Source organism: Anas acuta, chromosome 2 (assembly GCF_963932015.1).
Source record: "Anas acuta chromosome 2, bAnaAcu1.1, whole genome shotgun sequence".
In the NCBI taxonomy this organism is placed as follows: Eukaryota; Metazoa; Chordata; class Aves; order Anseriformes; family Anatidae; genus Anas; species Anas acuta.
In genome coordinates, this window is record NC_088980.1 from 53,705,366 (window position 1) to 53,721,188 (window position 15,823).

The 15,823-nt window shown below is 41.4% G+C and overlaps 3 protein-coding genes across 14 annotated transcripts in view; 1 reads left to right on the forward strand and 2 right to left on the reverse strand.

The window, feature by feature from the left end:
- Positions 1 to 15,823, forward strand: part of LOC137851611 (nuclear pore complex protein Nup153-like) — a 76,767-nt gene that overhangs the window by 41,759 nt on the left and 19,185 nt on the right. Inside the window, exon 4 of one of the 2 annotated variants that reach the window (XR_011093290.1) lies at positions 13,746 to 14,382. The exons of the other annotated variant lie outside the window; for it this stretch is intronic. The gene's annotated coding sequence lies outside the window, so the exon portion shown is untranslated. Of the gene's footprint in view, positions 1 to 13,745; positions 14,383 to 15,823 lie in introns of those variants that run through there. 2 annotated transcript variants of the gene reach the window in all.
- The window catches only part of LOC137851614 (tRNA selenocysteine 1-associated protein 1-like), a 69,616-nt gene that overhangs the window by 28,324 nt on the left and 25,469 nt on the right, over positions 1 to 15,823 (reverse strand). The window lies entirely within an intron of this gene.
- The window catches only part of LOC137851605 (nuclear pore complex protein Nup153-like), a 41,659-nt gene that overhangs the window by 13,726 nt on the left and 12,110 nt on the right, over positions 1 to 15,823 (reverse strand). For 7 of the 11 annotated variants that reach the window (XM_068672878.1, XM_068672876.1, XM_068672873.1 and 4 more), the window contains 10 exons: positions 11,174 to 11,387; positions 9,492 to 9,740; positions 8,691 to 8,830; positions 8,486 to 8,608; positions 6,472 to 6,582; positions 6,296 to 6,334; positions 6,145 to 6,198; positions 3,754 to 3,912; positions 2,579 to 2,631; positions 79 to 108 (listed from right to left, as the gene is read on the reverse strand). In XM_068672878.1, coding sequence (XP_068528979.1) covers positions 79 to 108; positions 2,579 to 2,631; positions 3,754 to 3,912; positions 6,145 to 6,198; positions 6,296 to 6,334; positions 6,472 to 6,582; positions 8,486 to 8,608; positions 8,691 to 8,830; positions 9,492 to 9,740; positions 11,174 to 11,387 — 1,172 coding nt within the window. The remainder of the gene's footprint in view (positions 1 to 78; positions 109 to 2,578; positions 2,632 to 3,753; positions 3,913 to 6,144; positions 6,199 to 6,295; positions 6,335 to 6,471; positions 6,583 to 8,485; positions 8,609 to 8,690; positions 8,831 to 9,491; positions 9,741 to 11,173; positions 11,388 to 15,823) is intronic. The other 4 variants (XM_068672879.1, XM_068672871.1, XM_068672880.1 and 1 more) reach the window with 2 other exon arrangements.

A 15,823-nucleotide genomic window follows, 5' to 3' on the forward strand; every position in this document is an offset into this window, starting at 1 on the left:
TGGTAAATACTTGATGTTCTAAATAGGAAAATCTTTATTAACAGCAGCAATGAAAAGGACATACATAAGCGCACCATTCATACGGGAACAACGACTAAGCCAGAAGACCTGAAATAGAAGAGCTGATTTAGATTGTTATTTTCCAACGCTTCCTTTAAACAGGACTGGTTCTCTGATTCTGCGATGAACATGCATCTTTGCAGGGATATAAAAGAACAACTCACGAAAATATAGAAAGAGTGCTCATATGCACTTTTTCACACACGGGACACGCTGCCAACAGCTATGATAGAACAGAGAGGCCGTAGACTTGTGTGGCAAGGTAATACAGCATAAGCTTCAGAAGCAGCTCTGGCTTTCATGTGGCCATCAGCAGCAACAGCAGAGGTGTTTGGGTGTGCCAACATTCCAGTCTTTTCAGACATGAATAGAGATCCCTTTTGGAAGGCACACAAAGGCATTTTTCTGTTACTTAGAAAAGCCTAGACCAAAACCAGAAAGATTTCCTCATCTCAGTGGAAACAGGGAAAAAAATATCCCAAACCAGAAGTGAAATAGGGAATAGCACTAATAAAAGCACTATGGCAAGAAAATGAAGTCTGCCTGGAAAAACTGTGACAACAAAGCTTATCTTGCAGCCAATCAGGAAGTACAGAAGTGCATTAGATCACACTGGAAGACACCAGCTCAAACTTCCAGAAGACTGAGGAGGAGAACTGGTCTAAACTTGTCAAATACTTGACAACAGCCTGCTTAGCACTCTGACTGCATAGAGGAAGACAGATCCCTAAGGCATATGCTCAGACTTTTCTCTAATCCAAACTGTCAATCAATTAGAACACTGAAAAAGAGTCTTACATCAGAATAGGTCTTTATTCGGACAAGTATCGTTTGCCCATAATAGCCCATATTCCTCTTTCTGTTAACACCTGTCAGCTTCAAGGGGGCAAAGACAATTGTCACCCTTCAAGAGAGTCTGATCTGCAATTGGACTCAGGCTTAAAAAAAATAAATAAATAATATATATATATAGATGTATACACACACACACACATATATATAGCATTGGTGGGCCAGAGATTTACTGAATATTCCAACTCAGCTGTCCAAAGGGACTCTTGCCAGCAGATCATTGTGGTGCTCCTGCTCCAGAACATGGCACCCAACAGAGACCAGCACCACAAAAAACACTACCACCACTACCTACTCTACAAACAAAAGGTAGGGCACTGCAATGGACTGTGTCAACAAAATCAAAAGCAGTATGAGTTTTCTGGATCTCCTTCCTACATGGAGAAGTAGAAAGGAGTGCTAACAAAGATAATTCAGAACAGTTTGAAAAAAACATAATTAAAACCCAGCAGCTGTTTGCACCTGTACCAGAACCTTAAAGCCAGTCGCTTCCACCCCTAAAAAGGCGGTGGTTGTGAAGTCGAACTTTTAGATGCCAAGACAAAAACGTTGAGTTCTTTCTGCAAGCCAAAGAATGCCCACGGTCACATAAGAATTGCTTGGCAGATGAGCAGAGTCAGCAAAATTCCCCGCTACTGTTCTTGGAAAAGAGCAACCCCCTAAAAAGGTAGGGTGCAAAATGTCCTAACTCAAGCGTTATTACCCCAAACACCATTTGCCCAGAAGGGAAAGCCATCAATATTATCTGGAGGATAACTCATCCTAACCCTAACCAACTAACTCATTAATTAACATCCTAAACCAAGAAAGCAGTATAACACAAAGCAGTCTCCTCAAGAAGAAATTCAGTTAATTCTTCTGGATTTACTTTTTTTATTTTAGAGATGAGTTAGCATTTGGCCTCAAATGATTCTAAACAACACAGGGTCTTCATGTGAACTCAGAGCAAACAATTAACTTCATCATGAAAGGAGCACTAAAAATAAATAAATACTAATAAATCTTCTTCCAGGTTTTTGCTTAAAAAATAAAGAAAAAAACCTGTGACTCACTTCGCCTACTTTACCTTCTAAAGAATACTTCAGAAAGAATCATTCCATGAGGACAGAGCTTTCAAACTCCCAGCAATTAACTAGCTAAAACTAATAGCTTTTCCCCTAGGGAACATTAAGAGGGACAAGTTGTTTTGTTATAAATAAACTGACATACAAACTATGAAATAGCTGTCACAACAAAATTTGTAACACTAAAGATTTAGTTAAACTACAAAACGATCCCTATTTCCTAGAGAAGGAAAAAATTAGGCCTCCAAAAGCACAGAGCCTTTCCGTGGATACAGCATTATAGCATGCCTTGTTTCCCATCTTCACATCCTACTCAGAAGATAAACTTGGCATAAAAAGTGGTGTATCAGTCATGTATCAGTCATTTTATTATTGTTCATCTTCATTCTTTTCATAAAAGCAACAATTTTCTCAAAGTTACACTGGTCTTCAAACACAATCTGGACTTCGCTGTTCCCTCAAAATACAAAATTTTCCTTGCATTTCCCATTCCTTTTACTGACAACTGTCACCACCTTTCCAAAAAGGCAAGCATGCAGACTGTACTGAAAAGGAGATTTCTTTCTTCCTTCAAGTAAGTTTTAAATGAATAAATGTCATACCTTCCACATTGTTCTGCTTGCTGTTTCACAGGCGAAGTCTTCTCTCTCATCCACTGCAAGTTAAATTTATTTCAAGATTTACATGAATAGATACAGAATACACAAAGTACCCAAAACCACTTATGTGTTTTTGTTTTTTAAAATTATTTATTTTTAATTTTATAGCACTGAATACGCCTCATCTACTTAACCTTGTTCCCTAATTCAGCATTGTGGGTACAGTTCAGTTAAACTTTGGGGCTGAAGTGAGCATCACTGCTTCACTCAGCACTGAGGACAAACTGATAGAACACTAAATCAAATTTGTCAAATTCTCTACCAAAGAAAGTAATTATTTTAAACAACATGACAAAAGTTGTGTACATGTGGGGCCGAGTTTACCAACCCCGTAAAAGGGACATACTTTTCTGTTTTCTATCATTTCTTATCAACAAGCAAGCAAAAAAAAAAAATAAACAAAACAAAAAAAAACAACTCTACCTCCCCTAAAAACTAAGCAGTTGCTGCTACATGTGGTCTAGAACTTCACCAAATGGAGATTGTGCTGGCTAAACAATACAGAGATGGAAAGATTTAAAAGCAGTAAGTAACCAGTATGACTGCTCAGTTTGATTTCCTGCCTAAAAAGCCCATACATTTAACACGTCGTCATTTGTACGCTCAGACTGATACTGGAAACATTGGGGTTTTCGCAGAAGGAGATGCCAATTTAATTTTATGGAAAATTTATCAGACTCCATCTACACCAAAGCAATCAAAAAGGATAACTCAGTGCATTGTCAGCTCTCACTTGGAGCACATAGCTCACCTGAAATAGTTTACACAGAACATGAGCATGTTTCAGCAGTGACAGCTCTGTGTTCATGAGAATACAAAAGGAAAACATTTCTCTCTTTTAATATTCTTTCACTGAGCACAGGATGACTCAATAGCACATCATGACACTGTGAAAACAACGACAAGACACTGAGCATTCCAAAAACAGAATTAAATCCATAAAAGCTCAATCTATTTCACAATGGTTCCCACTGCCTTAAAGCTCGCCTCAAACATACTATCAGAACTTTTTGCAAAGACAGTATAATAATTGGTTTGAGAAACATTCCAAGATTGTAAAAAAAAAACAAAACAAAACAAAAAAAAACAGGCATATAAGGACTCAAAAATGTACTTACTTGGTACTTTGTGTCTACTCCGTTGCAAATTTTGCTGGAATCAGGAGTTGAAGTCTTTGCTGGTTTAGAATACTGGACCTGACGCATTGAATGAAGGTTTAACCTTGGTTTCACAAGTCTCTTTACAGGTGGATGCGGGGACTCATTCTGGGAGTCCAGCTTTGAAAGGGAAACAGCAATCAATTTATCCTTACGTCTACCCAAAATAATTCCAATGTTTATTGATGAAAACAAATTACAGAACTATAAAGCTCCCATCGGTCTTGGCACTCTGTGAATACAATTTGAAAATTCTAAAAACCATTCAACCTATAGAGGGAAATCACCAGAAAACCAGTAACAAAATCCATAAAGCTATATTTAAGTAGCCAAAGTCTGACTGAATTCCATTTCAAAATGTGGCAGTTAGCTTTGTAGACAAAATAATTCATGCTACCATAATTAAAATAACTCAGGTTCCTATATGTTCCTATCTTTTCCTCTGCCCACACTGATTTTTTTTTTAACAGCTTAATTCATTAATTTAACATTCAAAGCGTTAAGCAACTAATTATACAGGCTTCTGGGCTTCACATTCCCTACATTTTCCCCCTTCAAAGTCACACAAACAATAGAACACATTCAAAATAAAGCTGTCAATCTTACAATAATCTCATTCATTAAACTATGATCCCATGCTTTAGATGTGCATTTAGATGCACATCAAGTAGTGGGTTTGACTTCATTTTTCAACACATTTTCACAGACCAGAGTTACTTTTTAACACAGACCACCGCATGTTCTGCAGAACTGACTTAACTGAACTGTCAAACAGAAAACAAACCCTGAAGCCTAAAAGATTTACCAATGGCTCCACCTGCAGTCTTAAGGATCAGAAGATACAGTCTTAGCAAGTATGCTATTGTTCAAATCAATACCAACAGAAAATTGTTTACATTGCAGCTTTAGTTTCACAGTATCTCCCAACTCTTAGTAACAGAATTCACACCACCTATGAAGTGTACAAAAATATATCTTTCTAAAAATTATTACATTCATTTTGAAACCTTGAATAAAATATGTTTTATGGAAGCTCACAAATCTCCTTCGAGTGAACGATGGTTCACTGCTGGTTTAAAGGTAAAAAAGAAAAATATTAATTCCCCCAGTTAGGCATTTAATACACCAAGAGCTATTCTGCCTGGTACAGTTCCTTGAAATAAGAAAAATACCACACCACTGCTACCTGCTGCAGAAGTTTAGCCTGAGTGCACAAGTGTTCTGTCAACCCCACGTTCACTTCAGCAGGAAAACACACAACCATCTCCTTCGCAAATAATTGCTTCTCATCAAGGGCTACCCTTCTCCTGCCAAGCATTATGAATTCCAGTATTATGAAGAGACAATCTATCTCCTCCTACCCAGTGACAGCTGCGTGCAACATTCATTTAGTGGCTGACAACTTCAGGCTTTCTGTTGCAAATCTGGCAGATCTTTCTTAATGCCTTATCACAGGTGTATTTCTATAATAGAACTGAGAGTTCACACCAGATTTGTTTTTAGTTATTTGGATAATATTTATGATAGACTTCACTTCTCAATGCCTTTGTCATTTGGCATATGGTGAAAAGATGGCACAGGAAAGCTGACATGTTTGCAAACTCTCAAGTGATTGTAAACTTAATTACACATCCAATCAAGGAATTAGCACAGAAACTTCTTGAGACATTGTCCCTTTTCTCATTAGAACAGAAGATGAAGAGTGTGCACATCCTGTTCTTTCCTTCAGTCACCTCATCTTAAAGTCCTTTCAGGGTTTTGCAATTTAATAAACCCAATGACACCCCTAATTAAAGTCACCAAAAAAAGATGACTGGTTTTCATTTTTTAAACAAAATGAAAGGAAATCATGCTTTACCACAGCACTATCACCAATTCTGTGCTACCTCCAAATAGGAATTCAGGAGCATAAGATTTATAGTGTCAGAAATTAACGATTTTCCCTGGTTTTACCTTGAATGGTGATAAAAAGCAGAAAAATAGTTTGCTGTGCCTAAATGAACACCCAAGTCCGTACAAAGTCTATATGACCAGCCAAGCAGTATTTTTCTGTTTGTGATCATTTCTTCAAGAGAAAAAATTTCCTCAACAGGAATTTAATATGCAGCTTCACCCCAAACTGGGGGACAAGATAAAACTACTTCGTGTGTTCTAGAGTCGTTGCTCTCAACTTACAAAGATAACAAATCTTAACGTGAGTAATCTTTACAGCCCTTCATCTCTTGTAGATAGATGCCAATATTAACTTGATTAGATGCGTATGTTGTCATTGAGGTTTGAGAAAATTTTTCTAATAGTGATAAAGCATTAGAAAAGTTATCTACCTCATCTTAAGACATTATTGGTTCTTACCTTTCTTCGTTTGGGCTGAAGGTCAGGAATATTCAGTTCATCTATGTCTGGAGGCTAAGCGAAAAAATAAAGCCTAAATGTTAGAGGGCTTTTTTTTTCCCTGAGAGAGGGTTCCCTACAACAAAAATATGGGGGTTCATGGTCAACTTACAGAACTCAGCGGCAAAAGAGGTAGCATTTTTTTAGCATCCTGTTGAAAAAATAGTGCAATAAATTAAACTTGACACAACATAAGGAAGAACAGTTTTATCTTTCTCCTTTGATGGCACATTTACTAAGTTTTAGAAACACGTGAAGCAAAAACGGATTAAAACAAGTGCTATTTACCATCAAAGGGCTTGACAGCTTCTCCATTGCCTCCAAGATGCACCGTGCTGCAGTACTTAAGGTAGCGTGGGACTGCACTTTTTCTTGCCTAACTCTCCTTCTCATTTGTACCTGGAAAATTAGCATTTTAAGTGTTACAATGGTCAATTCCGAGTTAAGGAGGCATGTATTTTATGTTCCAAGGCTACACTGATGATATAACCAATATATTCTGATGACAGAGAAAAATGCAGTCACTGGGAGTTCAAGCCGTAAAGAAGAGTACATGCTGAGTACAACGAAGTTTACCTTGGGCCTCAGTGCATCTTGCACGTGCTTGTTGCGCGAGTAATAAAAGAAATCCAGACTTGTAAAAGGTCAAGACGGATGATGCTAGGACTGCTAAGGCCTCCAAAGCAGTAATCAGGGAAACAGAACTCAAGGAAAGGCTTGTGGTACAGAAAGTGCTTTCGCTAACAACACAGACCTCAGAGTTTCACGATGGTGTAGGTGTACCATCTTAAAATCAGTGTATACAATCATAACCAGGAACTAGTTTTACTTCTCTCTTGCTTCCTCCCTTCCCCAAGATTAAAGTTGGCTGCAAATCTTTGTTTTAAAAGATAAAGATCCGATTTCAAGTGTAACAGATCTAAATATTACACTGAAAAAGTGAACTGTTTATTTGCACCACCCAGCTTCAAATATCATGCAAAAACTTCCCTCCGGGCAACCTGTGCCAGGGCTCCATCACCCGCACAGGAGAAAAGCATTTCCTGATGTCCAGACAGAACCTCATTTTGTTTGTGCCTGTTGCCTCCTGACCTGGCACTGGGCACCACTGAAAACAGAATGGCTCTCTTTGCTCTTTGCACCATCCCTTCAGGTATTTACATACATCAATAAGATCCCCCCCCGAACCTCCTCTCCTCCATGCTGAACAGTCCCAGCAGTCTCGGCCTCTCCTCAGAGGAGAGGTGCTCCCAGACCCTTGATCGTCTTGGTGGCCCTTCGCTGGACTCTCTAGTACATCGCTGTAATCCACAGCAAGCAGCAATAAGCAAGCTTCTCTCTCCTTTAAAAGCCTAGTATTTTGGTTCCTCTTGTTACCATAATCCACTAATATTGTTAGAAAACAAAAATAGCTGACCAAAGAGGGTTCCCAGCTTTGAACCACAAGTTTTCAAGGTTTCCCCTAAGTGAGCTACTGCCCTTGTTCCACTGCAGAGCTGGACTGTCAGAACAGATCCAGCAAACCCATGTTTTCATTTCCTTAAAATTCCTTTTGATTTATTGATAAAAGTCAAATTGATTTAAATGCATTCCTACCAAACCTGATTTGACTTTCCTTTTCAATTCAGCTCTAGCTAATCAGAGTTGTCAGCAGTTTTTATTTGCTATTTCCAAGAACTCTTGGGGGCAAATACCTCTCTTCAAAAACTATATGAATCATTCAAAATAGAAAGCATGTTACTGCTTATCTTGGGACTGCATTTAGGCCTGCATGCCTCTACGTAACAGAAGAGCAAAGGATCAGCAAAGTTAATTTTAGATATTTTTAAAGAGCGCAGTTTTATACAACAGATCCATAGCATGAGTGCAGGCATGCTTGCAAAAAAAGATCCACAGATAAACATTGGCCAGGTTTGACTACTGTAGCTTTTGCTACTATAAACACAACTTTTCAAAGTTATGCTGCCATTGTTTTTATTTACATTAAAATAACACCATGCAATGTAGTCAGAGGCAGACAATGGCACTCAAATGGAACTTCTTGAAAGAAGTAACAACAGAGGAAACCCCAACTACCAACAACTAGCCTAAACCGTCATTCTTGCTCTTTCTGGCAAGTATTACCTGTGGTAAAAACTGCTAAAAAAAGAACTTAACCCGAAATCAATCTCTTCTATTTTTGTAGACCAAGAGGGCAGAAGAGCAACTGGTACCACATATTCAGCTCCCTGCTCAGAGCTCCTTTGGCACTGCTGCTTTTTTATTTCCATCACTATTTCCCATTACCCTACTTTTCTCATACCCGATAAGGTTCTATCATCAACGGCTTTGATTTTCCAGCTGCACCACCATAGGCCGTCTTTCCAGGGTAATATGGAGAATACCCAGGCTGGTTTTTCTTACAGTCAGATGTGCTTCCGCGTGCCTACAGAAACACAGTACGTTAAGTGGACAGAAAAACAGCTACACATTCAAAGTGATTAAAAGAAAGACTGTGCAGTACTTACAGCACACATTCCTCCAAAAGCAGATAAACTGAATGCAGGTTTCTTAGAGCTAGCTGCAGAATGCTGCGAGAGGGAATGAGTTCTATCAGCTTCTGTGGTCCAGAGCAGTGATGAAGAAGTATTTTTTAAAACTCCAACATCTGCCAAAGTGACATATATGTTAAATGTAAACGTCTCTAGTACATACAGAACTTTAACAGTAAAGACCACACTAATTCAAGTTCTTCAACACGGAAAAATAAACGTGGCTTCAGCTTCTTTAAACAGCTTCGTGTACAGACTGAAAATCAAGTAACAGCTACAAACTTGAAAACTGTTCACTGAGCTGCAAGTAGTTTTCAGCAATCTTAACAAGTTAATACTGTGCTTCCGGTGCAGAAGATTTTTTTTTCCTTTTGTGCTAAAAGCAAAGAGAACTGCATAAACATCAGTGCATTTGTACAGACAAAGCTTTTTTCTATGTTGGTGAAAGGCTGGAGGCCAGCACAGATCATAATTGCACAGGTTTTACACCTGGAAGATTCCTAGAAGGCTGCTCTAAGAGTTAACGATCTTCTTCCCACATATGTTTTACAACGACACACCAGAAAGTTGTAGTGCACTCAGGTTACACTGCTAAAGCCCAGCAACTCTACTCTCAACCATACACAAGTTCTCTGAAAAACCTGCTGAGGACACTTCACTCCCTGTCTATCTGGGGGACTAGAAAAAGCTGCAAACCTGCTGTTTGCCCTTTCAACCCTTTTCAAACGCAAAGTACTTCACATTAAAAAAAAGTCAACTAAACAGAGAACAGAACACCTTTGTCAGATGCTCTAGAGGAGAAGCCACTGGTTGTTGACATGTTGTCATCGTCTTGTTGAGAGGTAGAATCTTTGATTTCTTTTATGAAAGAGAGTCTAGGACTGCCAATGCCAAATATTGAAGATGTGGAGGGCTGAGAAGGTGGGACAGAAGAATCCGACATGGTATAATTCAAATGGCTCCGATGAAGAGCGGGCCTTGTTAAGGCAACTGGGTAGCTCAGTGCTGAGCTACTTGTGGATGGTTCTAGACAAGAACAGGGAGATAATTAGCTTTGCTATAGACAAGCTCACAGAAGCCAAAACCTGTTTCCTATCAACAGCCATGCTATTGCCAAGTTCTAAGCGCAAAAATAGAGAAGCCAAATTTAACTTCTTCCTCACCCAGATACGGTTTCATCTAACTGTCTGGCTACAACAACAACACTGCTTGCAGTACTGAGTATTAATGTTGCATTCAGAAGAAGTTAACTGTGAGGTTTCACAACACCAGATTCCGACCCCGTGTTCAAATGCTCTAACACTGACTTGGCCTTTCACCAAGTCAAACACAAATACTCCTCCTCGCACGTACAGCTTGCAAGAAGCTTTACAAAATTTGAGATTACATGCTAAGGCACAGGTAACACTGCAGCTTATATAATGGTGGAACAAAGGTCATTAATCTAAATACACAGCATGAAAATGAACACTTGCAGTACTTTTTTTCCCAAGTTCTACCAGATCAGCTCATCTTAGAGGCAAAACACTATCTCCTACCCGTTAACTACTGGGATTTTGACCCAAGGGAAAAGTACGTTGACCCAAGTAACCAGATGAGCATTTTTCCCTCTTGAAGCAAAGGGGATTCTGCCAACAACAGAAGCAACTGACTTTCCAGTTTACCTATGGTTATCTACGCACACTCAGACAAAACTTCTTTACTTACTAAAAGCTGAGGTCCCCAAAACAGCTAATTTAAGAGAAACTCCAGTAAGAGTATGTGCAGATTTATACGATAAGACTACAGTAGCAGTGAGAGGCATCGGATATAAGACAAATTCATCTTTTATGCAGTAAAGGGGTTACAAACCTCGTTGCCAACGCTCCCAATACCTTTTCAAAGACACCCCTTCCCCCTGCGTAGACCTTAAGGTTATTGAATATTTTAAGGGTAATAATGTCATAAACCACATCCATGCACAAGTTCCCTAGTTCTCCATTAAGTTAACAAGGAACTTGACTAAATTGATCAAAGCCCAAAACAAAACCAAACAAAAATGTCAGGACGCGAGATGGAATTTTCCTGTGCCATTCTAGCATCTATTATTTTGTTCTGAAGACTGCAAAGGAAATTCATTTTTTAATTGCCTTACGCAATTAGATTTTCATTCCGTTTCTTGTAAAATATGGAAAATGCAACCTAGCACACTTGCAAATGAGTTCTTTCCAGCATTTAGCACCTGGCTAATAGAGTACGTAAAGTTAACTGATGCCTTCCAAGAGCATAAGAGGTATGCTTCGTAATTGTGCGGACAGTTTAAAGCTAAGACAGTTTCACAAACAGTTGTTTCGACTTTCTTGTTTGTTTTTTCATTCTGTCAAAACCCTCCTTCCAATTTCCTTTTGATATTCGGATTCAAAACTAGAAATCTGTGAATAAATACAGGTGGCCAGAATTCCGAATGATTTTTCACGTACCTTGTCTATTAAGTGTCGCTCGTTCAGGCATGTATCTCCCATCATTTAGGGTACCTCCATCTGCGTAATTATGATGCTGGTTTACTGGAGTCGCCGCCTGGTTTGCAGATTTATTTGCAGCTGCACACTCATTCTCACGCTTATTGAAATACTTCTGCAGCCACGCCGGTACAATACTTTTCACCGTTTCTGTCGCTCTGCTAATTATTCCCTGCTTGAAAGAAAAAACGCTCGTTTAATTACAGAAACACAGTCAACGGCATATGCTGGGATACAACTTTCCACGGACCCTGAAGACAGATATTATATAGCACATACTCAGAAGACGACGACAAGGTTGATCCTTAGCATAGGACCGCTATACTTCTGGTACACCTCAAATTCAGCTGACATGGATTTACGACTACTTACCGGTTTCTGCACTTCCAAGTGACCTTGGCAAAGTTCAAAATCTTGAAACTTCTGCCAAAATTCACCTGCAGGTTGTCAATTCGCAAGGGCATCAGGAAACTCTGTGCCTAAATACCTCCTGACCTACAGACTTGTTCCAGGACTCTTCCTCTTCGCGCTCTCACGTGAAAACCAACTAAACCTGCCTACAGCCACACGACGGGCTGCTCGCCTCCCTGGTGCGAGCAAACACGAAAGCTAACTCAGCAACCCCTATTCTTGCTGTTCTTCTCCAAAAATCCTAAGCCTCAGCTTCCCTACAAAAACCATTAAACGCACGTAATGCCATAGCTGACACACAGTCCGACACGCGGTACCAGCGGAGGCAGCCCCTTCCTCCTCCCCTGCCCCTCATTTCCACGTTCCCCTTTCATTGGGGCCAATATTCCTCTCCGATGAATGGAAGCCTATCAGGAACTCACACGGGTTCAAGTTTGCAAAAACAGACATTAGAATAGGCCTGCAGGATTCTGTTGCTGTGCAAATCCTCCCCGTACAGAAAGCGGCCCGAGACTCAAGACGGAACAAGTCACAGGCACTCAGAAGAGCAAACACCCCGTCACCTTGAATAACCTAAATGAGTAACTACAGAGCCTAGCTAGACGAATAATTAACCAAGATGACATTTTACCATCCAAACCTAAAGCCAGACTGCTTTGACCCTTTCTTGCATATGGCAGCCTGGCTGCTGCTCCCCGCATCAGTGGCATTTGAAGAAAGAACTGAACCCCGAATAATTTCTCCAGCCCTTTCAGAAGCCACAAGTGGGAAGTACTGACAGCCTGCTCCATCCGACCCGTGCATGGCGTAAGACAAGAAGCTTTGTCAATGACAAAGCAAGGAAAAGTAAAATATGCTGAAACATACCTCCAATTTCCTCCTGCACAGCAAAAAGGTTGATTAAATGACCGCAAAAGAACAAGGCAGGCGCTGTGAATGAGCCAGAGCCTGCCATCTAACATCGATATTGCCAAAAAAAGAAACAAACGCTCCCCCCAGAAGTAAAACACACCCTGCACACGTGCCCACTCACGACAAGGTTCAAGAAATTGAGGACTTCCCAATGGTGTCTCCCACCTGCCCGTCACAGCTACAGACCCAGAAATAAAGCACCACATCCCAGGTTCCCTACTGCCATCATTAATCCCTCTAGGGTTTAACACCCAACAGGCTGCTGCACAAGCCCCCTGCTTTCAGAGGAGGGAGCTGCTCTGGGGGCTCCCCATTGCCACAGGACAGGCAGTTTCACCCCAGCCGCATGGAGCAGCGCTTCAGCCGGTGACTGTGCTCCCGTCCTTCAGCAGACTCAGCATTAGCCCACTGATTTCAGCAGCCTGAGAGCTGCCGTCAGTCTCAACAGTTGCCTGCTCGTCTGAAACGCACTCGCACGCTATTCTCGTCCTAAAATAGCAGCAGGAAAGGAGAACAACACAGCACACGAAAAAATACCCCCTGAAAAGGCCCAATAGCTTACTAATAGGGATTTACAGCAGCTCCTCAAATGCTGCGCATCCCAAGAGCCCGCAGCCCTGCTACATACCTCTCTGTCAAGGTCTACACACACCAAGCAACAGTAGCTACAGTTACCAGAGGCAAGCTGCCTTCAGAGGCATCCCGAAACAAAAGATACAGAGGGGGAAATACCAGTAAACAACCAGGTGTCCTAGTTTACTACTTTGAAACACCATTTCTTTAAACGGTTTATATAAAGGGAAAAAATAATGTTACAGTTTAACTTCCGAACTTAAAAGCGGGCTATTTCTTGGCAAAAAATACTTAAGGAATAGGACAGTTCTCCCAGCTTGCCAGGGGTCTCTCACACAGCAATGGGGGCAAAAGTATTGGCAGGAAGACTTGGCAACGATGCCTTACTGGAAACCGTCTATTTTTGTAACAGAGCTGATGTCAGTATGAGAGACTTAAGTAAATCCCACTCTCTGACAAAGGACGGACTAAAACAATTATCCAGAAAGGCAACACACTAACACAAATTCTTCAGAGATGCAAAAAGCACAACCCGATAAAAGAGCTAATTCATTAGATGCACACCTCTATCAGCATCAACTTTTTACCTCCAGCTGAACTCTGATTCTTGTATTTTCATTTTCTCCTCCAATTTCAGGAGTCTCAGGTCTTCAAGCATACGAATCAGTAAATCCTCAAAAAGAAAGCCTGCACCTGAGGGTGAAGTTCAGCGAGCGGCAGCGGATCGGAGGAAGCGCTTCCCACCACCAAAAAGGGCTTCCAGGCTCTCTCCATCCCCCACGGTTACCTTGTGCCAGCTCTGGCGCACAGCAGGCTGCCCTCCCTGCTGGCTGCATTCGTTAAGCTGGCAAAACGCACGGGTTTCCCTGCTGGACTAATGAATTCAGCTGGCGTGGTGCAACGCAAACGGCCCAGCAGGGAGAGCAAGATCAAGCAGCCAGCACACGAGAAGGAAGAAACGAGACCTCTCCCTCCTTTTGATTGAGTGTGCGCACACCATGCGGGTTGTATCAAACCGACCCAGACAAACATTCACCTGTGGGCTGTGATGTATTTTGGGGGCAGCCCCGGGTCCAGCTCACCGTGTGCTTACACAGGCGCTGGTGCCAACCCCGACGTGATCCCCTCTCTTGTGCAGCAGCGCGGGCTCAGGCTGCCTGCGGACTAACCAAGCTCTTGCTGTCTAGGGAGTGGGTTCGGTTTGGATGCAGGACAGCAGAGTTTTTCAGTTAGAAGAAAAAGACAATAAAGCTTACGACTTAATATGAACAGTATGTTACAGGAATGTCATTAATTCCGCGACAGTGGAAAAACCAACCACTTCATTGAAAGCAACTGGACTAGTTCAAATTTCTTTCTAAAAATCGTGAAGAAGGGATTATGCTTCCCCATGCCAAAGCGAGCCTCCTTTTCCTTACCGTAGCTAGCTTGAGAAGGAACCTCCCAGGGAAATTCTGCTGCTGCTTTACATTTCAGCGCTGCTTGATGATTTCTCCCATGAAGACACAGCCCACTGTTACCATTTCCACCCGAGTGCAAAAGGCCAGTAGATGCTCTGACAGCTAAATCAGTGTCTAACTCGCTAGGTTAAATCCTTGTGGCGCTGAACGGCCTTAGCTCAAGCTTGGTCCACACCTTCAGCCGACAACATTTCAAAAGAGGGTGCAAAGCACAAGACACCTTCCTTCTTGGTAAAAAGCACTACTTTAGGCTGTCGCTAATCCTCAGCAGAGATCAGTGGTGGTGCTGTAGATCTGAGCGCACGTTTTGTGCTACACTTTGAGATAGACACCTATCAGCACCAAAACCAAACGTTTAAGACCCAGGAGCAGTCTTAGGCGAGTGTGTTCTTAAACCCAAGAAGGGACGCATAAGTACGGTTACTATTCTTTACTGAAAGACTGCTTCACATATGCAGCGTGTCTGCAGCTAAGTTTCAAAGCCAGTCTGTAGAACCGCACTAACAAAATGCAGTTCAGATTCGGTTTTCCCTTACCACACGGTCTAAACCAATTATTCTGACTCAACAAGCACAACGACAACTAAAACAATACCTGGTATGAGGATAACAGACTCTGGCATAACCCAGGAGACAAGAAGTTCAAAGTTTTCAGAATTAAGATGATCCAGAAATACACTGCCCATAGCACCAGATGGTCTTTACAGGGCCATTAGCAGTTACCAGATTTAGCAAGATGGATGGTAACATACTTTTATATTTAGGATTTAAGTCGACAATGTGATGCCTAAACTGCCTATCTTACTTCCAGGTATTCTCCATTAAGTAAAACACAATTCATTGCAGCAGTTCACCACCAACAAACATATTTGCCAAAAGAAACGGCAAACTCCCTATTCCCCCCACTTATTCTAAGTCAATCTGTGCATACGAAGGCACACCACATGCTACAGATCCGCTACCTCCAACAACACGCTTGACTCCCAGCAATGAATTAAACAATATTTTCGGTGCCACTTTGCCTAAAAGCACTCGCAAGCTACAGCTCGCAGGCGGGAGGACACGTTCTGCAGGTCAAACACAAGCAGGGGCAGGCCAAGTCCCACAACAGCTTCTAAAAGATGGTTAAATGCCACTCGAGGGCAGCTCACTGCTTGATGCTCATCGTCCCCGTGCCCAACGCTTTCTAGTGCAGAAGAGACGTTACAGGTAACCTGAAACACATCTCACAAACTGAAGTACTTCCTGACACAAAA